The sequence below is a fragment of the Amphibalanus amphitrite genome, unplaced genomic scaffold, assembly GCF_019059575.1.
Source record: "Amphibalanus amphitrite isolate SeventyFive unplaced genomic scaffold, NRLGWU_Aamphi_draft 000079F_arrow, whole genome shotgun sequence".
Classification (NCBI taxonomy): Eukaryota; Metazoa; Arthropoda; class Thecostraca; order Balanomorpha; family Balanidae; genus Amphibalanus; species Amphibalanus amphitrite.
The window spans coordinates 957,384-965,145 of NW_024881575.1; the positions used below are offsets into that span (position 1 = coordinate 957,384).

Here is a 7,762-nt window from a genome sequence, read left to right on the forward strand (position 1 = left end):
ATTCGACTGGTGGTGTTTTCGTTGCGATCGGCCCAGTAGTTCCTGAGTTATAGAATGGCTGCAATAGGCGTCAATGCCGAGTTGACCTCTTGAGGTCACCGAGGTCACCTGGGGTCACGAGCTTCGAAACGGCTGATAAAATCGTACCCCCTGATTCGAATGGTGTTTCGTTCGTTCCGATCGGTCCCGTAGTTCCTGAGTTATAGAATGGCTGCAAGGGTGGCGGTCGAATAGTGTTGTCCATGACAGATGTAATATGGTAGCCTTTGAAATTGGCAGCTTTCTAAACCGTGCGCTCTTGTGACGAAAATAAGGAGGAGAAACAGGAGAAATCTGGACGAAATAATTCCAATGCATTTTTATTCTTGGTTTGAACGGTTTGAACTTTGATTCACACCGGTAAATTCGTGTGAACCGATTTCACTGTTTTTCAAGCACTTCAAGTTCAGACGATTTTCAACTGCATTGTGAGTAGATATATGAAGCATCATGCATCTTTTTCAACTGAAACACTACAGATCAAGATGGGGTGCCTGGTGTCAGTATCATGGTATTCTATTTTTTTTTTTGCTTCAGGCCAGGTAAAATTGGGTTACTTGTACAAGACAAATAAGGTTTTTGGGCCATTATTTTTCTTTACATCTGATGCACGAGGATTTTATTCACCTTCACCTTAAGACATATGCAGAAGGCATCAATTCGTACATTGTAAAGCACCATTGGCATCTATTGCAACATCATGGCAATGGGCGGAGCTGTAAGCTTACAACAATCCCTATGTAAACTCGGTTATTGTTAATGTTTTTTTTTATAAGGTGTCTGTCACCTTTTGCCTTGCTTTTGCCTGAGGTAGGTGTACCATGTAAGCTGGTTTTATATTGTGAAGCAGCCATGGTACCCGGGTTTTAAGTAGACAATAAGTGTGTGATTGGTAGGTTTCAGGTTTGGTTACGTGAGGTTTGAGCGCACAGTTTCATATGGTTATACAATACATGAAAGTTTCTCCTGCCAGCCTAAAAAAGAAACATGGCATTGAACTTAATGAGGCATTTTGGGCATCCAAAATCAAAATTGTGCCACTACATAATGATCCTCATGAAGCACAAGAAAGGGGGATATATGAAATCACTTCAGAGTTCAGTACTTTTTAAGATTTTTTTTTACATTTTCTAAAGATAACAAAATCTAACTAAGCTAAGTGACTCGTGAGGTACCTTGCCAGTTGCCACATGCTTTGATTGCATGTAGCCAAAGTCAAACCTAATCAATTTCCAAATGAGAAAATTTCAGATTTCTCTGTTCTTTCCTTTGACTACCTGCTTGCTTTTTTATTTATTTGGTTTAGTTTCATGCAAATATAGTTTGTATTTATCTATATATTCATTTGGGCTGAAACACACCTTAACTCTCCAGGTGGGGGGGGGGGGCATTTTTTGCCCCCTTTATTATTTTTGATACATCTCCAGAACAGCTGCGCCAATCGTCACCAAACATTCAGTACCCTCTTGTGAATAGCTTTTGTACATTGTGACCAATTTTTTTCCAAAGGCTGTGATAGGCTGGCCGCTAATGACGTCGGAGTGACGTCATTTCTGCCATTTTCGACCCAAAAAAAGGTTTCACGGGAAGAGCTGTCAGGCCTACAGCTTTAGAGATACAGAAAAATGTTTAAGTCATAAAAGGTATGAAATTAACTGGATTCGATACCCATTTTATGCAAAAATATTAACTTTGTAATTTGACCTAATTTGACCTGACCTTGACCTGACCTTGACCAAAAGGCAAAACATGACCTAAGCTGGCCCCAAAGGCTGCCTGACCCAATGTCCGTCAAGACAGCCCATATTCAGCCCAGATTCAGCCCGGATTCAGCCCAGATTCGGGACACCTCCGATCAAGCTGAAACTCGTACACAATGTGAAAAGAACTGCTGTGCCAGTGTATTTTCGACATAGCCCACAAATGACCTTAGGTCATCGCATGACCTTGAGAGGTCAAATGAGTGTTGGGAAAGTAAGATTAGATGCTGGCGAGTCGATTGGTGCCATTTTTAGCGCTCTAGCTCTTCTGGGTGGGCCACAATCTGCTGTGCAAATTTGGGCCACGTGACCTTTGCTGACCTCTGTAGGTCAAACGGCTGGGAGTGCCACCGAATGACTTGGACTGTGGATTGGACATGTCATGGCCTACATTGTGTGCGAGTTTCAGCTTGAACGGAGGTGTCCCGAATCTGGGCTGAATCCGGGCTGCGACGTATTGAGTGTCGTTTATTTGCACATTTTGACCTGCCGAGGTCAAACGGGGTCACATATCGAAAAGCGGTTTTCAAGGAAAGTTACTACGGCCTATGGGCTACCCGATGATGTGCTTTGATTTGGAATTCGGTCAATCCATCTACTCGAAAACTGCTGTGCAAGTGTATTTTCGACATAGCCCACAAATGACCTTAGGTCATCGCATGACCTTGAGAGGTCAAATGAGTGTTGGGAAAGTAAGATTAGATGCTGGCGAGTCGATTGGTGCCATTTTTAGCGCTCTAGCTCTACTGGGTGGGCCACAATCTGCTGTGCAAATTTGGGCCACGTGACCTTTGCTGACCTCTGTAGGTCAAACGGCTGGGAGTGCCACCGAATGACTTGGACTGTGGATTGGACATGTCATGGCCTACATTGTGTGCGAGTTTCAGCTTGATGGGAGGTGTTCCGAATCTGGGCTGAATCCGGGCTGCGACGTATTGAGTCTCGTTTATTTGCACATTTTGACCTGCCGAGGTCAAACGGGGTCACATATCGAAAAACGGTTTTCAAGGAAAGTTACTACGGCCTATGGGCTACCCGATGATGTGCTTTGATTTGGAATTCGGTCAATCCATCTACTCGAAAACTGCTGTGCAAGTGTATTTTCGACATAGCCCACAAATGACCTTAGGTCATCGCATGACCTTGAGAGGTCAAATGAGTGTTGGGAAAGTAAGATTAGATGCTGGCGAGTCGATTGGTGCCATTTTTAGCGCTCTAGCTCTTCTGGGTGGGCCACAATCTGCTGTGCAAATTTGGGCCACGTGACCTTTGCTGACGTCTGTAGGTCAAACGGCTGGGAGTGCCGCCGAATGACTTGGACTGTGGATTGGACAAGTCATGGCCTACATTGTGTGCGAGTTTCAGCTTGATCGGAGGTGTCCCGAATCTGGGCTGAATCCGGGTTGAATCTGGGTTGAATATGGGCTGTCTTGACGGACATCCTGACCCACATAATCGCATTTGTCATGTAAAATGGACCATAAAACATGTATCACACGACACTTTCATATTGTGACCCCCCCCGTGACCTGACCTCTGTGTCCTGACCTGGTATCAGTGACCTCAAATAGCAAAATATGTGTTTGAAGAACATTTCCCCATCAATGATTTTCAATGAAATGCATTTTACTCGATTTTACAACGCATTTCTTGAAATGCCTGTAAACGGTGAAAATTGGACCTTTGACCTGACCTGTGACGTCATCGGTTTGACCTAGGTAAAAAAAATTGGGTCACAAGGTAGTTCCCTGATAGGGCTATCCAACACCGTTTGTCGCTTGTCGCTAGGTTGCGTGGTTCTCGAGATCTTAGGGGGGGCAAAATGCCCCCCCCCCCCAACGGGGCGCGTTGCTCGGCAGAGCCCAACGGGGCGTGGGTTAAAAGGTAAATAGTCAGCTAAAATACAAAATTTGATATTTGGTAGAATCAATCAGCACTCCACTTTACGAAAATGAAATCAGATTTTCGAAATTCGGTCTGAGTCACGAGTAATTTAATGTTAAAATTGGGAGTTCACCTACTTTTTGTACTATTTTTACGTTAAAACCCACCATATTCCTCAACTATCACTATATTTGAATCGTGTGAAATCGGAGCTTCTCTACGAAACTTCAAATCAAAAGTTAATTTACGATTTTGCCGAACATCAGCATAATAATATCATCCTAGGTTATAAAAATTCTGAATGTTTTACCAGTTAAATTATTAAAAAAAAAACCATTGTCGTTTCGCATTTTTCATTTTGCAAAAAGAAAGCAGAAATCGATTCGCCGATGCTGTGGCTTTGGAGATTAGTAAACATTAGTACCATACAGGGGGGCGAAGGGACCCCCGGTTTTTCACGAATAACTCACGTAAAAGCGTCTGACCGCGACGAAATTTTCACCCTTCGCGTGAGTCAATTTTACACCTTCTCTGAAAATGTCATGACCCTGACCGTAATGACCTTTGACCTGTGACTTCTTTTCGAGACCATATTTGGCCGGAATCGCGATTCGGCATATGTCGGCTCGCATTAGCTGCGCGTTTGCAGTCTTTTCGTGGTTTCAAGCGTTCAAACATGGAATATGATATTGCTCCCATGCATTAGGGTGCGCGTCAAGGTCACCGCGAGGTCAGGTCAGGTCACTACAAAAATTAGGTACCGCAAGACAATCGCCCAAGCGGCTGCTGAGGTATGAGCCTCTCAAAATCACTACTTTTGCAAAACGGCTTGGACACCCTTGACTTTTCACGTGGCTCGTGCTTGGACGGTCACCGAGATGTATCAAAAGTAGTCAATTACGGGGTAGAAGGAATGGGGCTACCCAGCAAAAAAGACCGCAGGCCAATCGGTCCAGCGGTTGCTGAGATATAAGCCTCTCAAAAGCATTACAGGCCGGGCCGGGCCGGGCCGCTTAACCCACCAGTCAATCCGCGCCACGGTTCGCCACATGTCGCGTGGCCCTCGGCTTTGCGGGCCGGTTGAGAGGGGCGGAGCCAGGTGACTGACGTCATCGCATGTGTGACTTCACTCTCTGCAAAATATTTTGCGCGGACCCGAACACGGCCCTGGCATGTGGATAGTCACCTGAGTTGATGATGACCTGTGACATCACAACAGAGGTCAGCCTCTCGACCAATCAGAAATATAAGGAAAGGCGTGCTAAATTGTGAATATTCGAGTATTTATGAAGACATTTCATATAAATGCAACCACAGCAACCTCCTTGATAATTTTTCTTGGACCTCAGACGTCACAGGAAGTTCAAATAAGTTCAAATTGTACCGGCTCTTACAACGAAAAACATTTTTTTCTTTAAACGTTAAAGTGACTTTACTCACGTTAAGGATAATATTCAGTCAGGATGAGGTAGATAAGTATCATAAATATTACTCCTGACTGATTTCAAGCACAAGTACCGACAATATTGTGACGTCATAAGAACAGTCGCTACTTTTCAGTCATTCAAATGGCTGTATCTCTGGCAGTTTAAGAGATATTTTGTTAATTTTTGGCATGTGTAAGGCCCGTAAGGTGTTCTCTGACACATATTCCGTTTTTTTTTTTAATTTCCCAAATATCAAAATATCTCAAGAAATCTAAATTTTGAGATGAAAATTCCTAGATCTAGGGATTTCCATATTTTGGAAATTTCAAGATAGCCATTTTGTTTGCCTTTATACCTCAGTTTGACCTCAGTTTGACCCCTATAGCTCGTGACCTGAGATGACCTGGGACCTGATTTTTTCAGGTGTGTAAAATTGATGTCCGGAGAGGTACTGAAAGTTTTAAGTCGAAATTCGCACCCGTTTATGAGTTATCTGCGAAAAACCATAGGAGGGCCCTTTGCCCCCCCCCCCCAACGGGTCGCGGGTTAATAATTTTGAAGATCATTTTAGGTCTGTCTAGCTGACCACAGACCACAGACAGCACTTGGACATGAGGAAAGGCCCACCACATTTTACTGTTCACAGAGCTACCGGCTGTCCTGACCTGTGTACTCTGTTTTGCTGCAGCGCCCCGTGTGCTCCAGTGCCCCGCCATGCTGCTGCTGCGGGGAGTAGTGGGCGCCGCCGCCGGCCGCCGGCTCTCCACCAGCCAGCTCCCGCTGCAGGCCGCCGCTGCCGCTGGCGGCGACAAGGCCAAGCTGGCTAAGCTGCGTAAGCTCACCGGCTACTCGTTCGTCAACTGCAAGAAGGCGCTGCAGCAGCACGACTACGACTTGGAGAAGGCCGAGGCGTGGCTGCGCGCACAGGCGCAGGCGGAGGGCTGGGCGCGCGCCAACAAACTCGGCGCGCGCGCCACGCCACAGGGCCTGGTGTGCGTGGCGGCGCTCGGCCGCTCGGCCGCCATGGTGGAACTCAACTGCGAGACCGACTTCGTGGCTCGCAACGCCGTGTTCGACGACCTGGTGCGCGAGGCGGCGGCCGGCTGCCTGTCGCTGGCCGACGCCCAGCCGGATGACACCGTCACGCCAACAGAGCTGGGCCGCGTGGTGGCCAGCGACGGCCGGCCGCTGCCCGACCGGGTGGCGCTGGCCATCGGGCAGCTGGGCGAAAACGTGACGCTGGGCCGGGCGGCCCTGGTGCGCGCCGGACCCGCCACCCACATGGCCTCGTACGTCCACCCGGGCCACAGCTCGGACCGCAGCGGCTCGCACGCCGGGCGCTACGCGGCCGTCGTGCTGTTTGAGATGTTCGACTCAGGAAAGGATGTGCTAACCCCGCGCCAGTTCGGCCGCAACCTGTGTCAGCACATAGTCGGCATGGCGCCGAGCACTCTGGGCGAGCCGGCGCCGGAGAGCAGCACCGACCGGCCGCCAGAGGACGCGCCGGCCGGCAGCGGCAGTGACAGCGACGGCCGCGCTGAGACGCGCCTGCTCGACCAGGAGTTCCTCGTCGAGCCGGACCTCACCGTGCGAGAGTACCTGGCGCAGAACAACGCGCGTGTCATCAGCTTCCTGCGGATGGAGTGTGGTGAGACAGCAGCCGCCGCCGACTGAGCAGAGGGCACGGCTCAGCGGCGAACTGGGTCAGACTGTGCCGGCCGCCGTGCGCCGGGTGAAAAGGAACCGCCGGCAGGCGGCACCCGCAACGGGTCAGATGAAACATAGGGACGCGTGCCACCGGCCGGGCGAGTCGATATTGTTGGTCCAAGAGGTATGGACGGGGGGTGGGGTATGGTGCAAAAGGTATGGTCAGCCCTAATTATCGATACGTTCGGGATTTGTTCGGCTGTTATCGCAAATACCGTCGCATTTTTCTTACTTTCTGATCTAAACTTCGCAATGCCATTTATCCAATGTTCTACTTCTGGCTAAGTTGACGGTACGTTTTTCAATTAGAGAATTCTTGAAGCGTATATGTTTTATTGTTGGTGAGTGGATTTAGAGGCGACATTGTTGCGGAGTGGATGTCTACACTTGGAGCGGATGCTGCGGAATGCGTATGTCTGAATTGAGACCGTGGTGTTCCAACTGAGACCGTATTGTTGCTGGTTCTGCCAGCTGGAGGTCGCTGGGATCGGCTGATTGTTACTGAGCCAAGTCCAATACATCCAAAACAGCGCAGTAGGTCTCTGTGACACCATTCTGTCTCAAAGATAGGCACCAACTAGTGACGTTGGAGCATGCCTTAGATTGGAGTTGCTATCGCGTGGTGTCTTCAACGTCCCTCCTCAGTCCTCAGCTTTTGGGTAACCCATCACCCTGCGCGATTTAAAACGGAACACTTGGCTACCGCATGCTGCCCATTATTTCTACATATTTACTTCTGTCACACTTGGTGGCCAATAAACCCCAATAAAACCTTATCCTATCATCAACCAACATAGCTATCTGTCAGATAGCGAAGATTGGTCTGCCGGCCGCGGTAAGGGTTTAGTTTGGTTGATCCCTTTATCCGTTAGCCATCTGTCTGAACTTCATTATGAAAATATTTCAGATAACCTGTCAGCCCAGTGCACAGCATATTGCACCCCC

The 7,762-nt window shown here is 48.3% G+C and overlaps 1 protein-coding gene across 1 annotated transcript; it reads left to right on the forward strand.

Annotated features, from left to right (window-relative positions):
* Nucleotides 1–214: 214 nt before the first annotated feature.
* On the forward strand, nt 215–7,351 carry LOC122379508 (elongation factor Ts, mitochondrial-like). The gene is made up of 2 exons (XM_043361773.1): nt 215–467; nt 5,799–7,351. The coding sequence occupies exon 2, from the start codon at nt 5,825–5,827 to the stop codon at nt 6,782–6,784; it is 960 nt and encodes a 319-aa protein (XP_043217708.1). The 5' UTR covers nt 215–467; nt 5,799–5,824; the 3' UTR covers nt 6,785–7,351.
* Nucleotides 7,352–7,762: the final 411 nt, after the last annotated feature.

Excerpts from the sequence above, each read along its gene's own strand:
- LOC122379508 (XM_043361773.1), top strand. The coding sequence starts at position 5,825 with ATGCTGCTGCTGCGGGGAGTAGTGGGCGCCGCCGCCGGCCGCCGGCTC.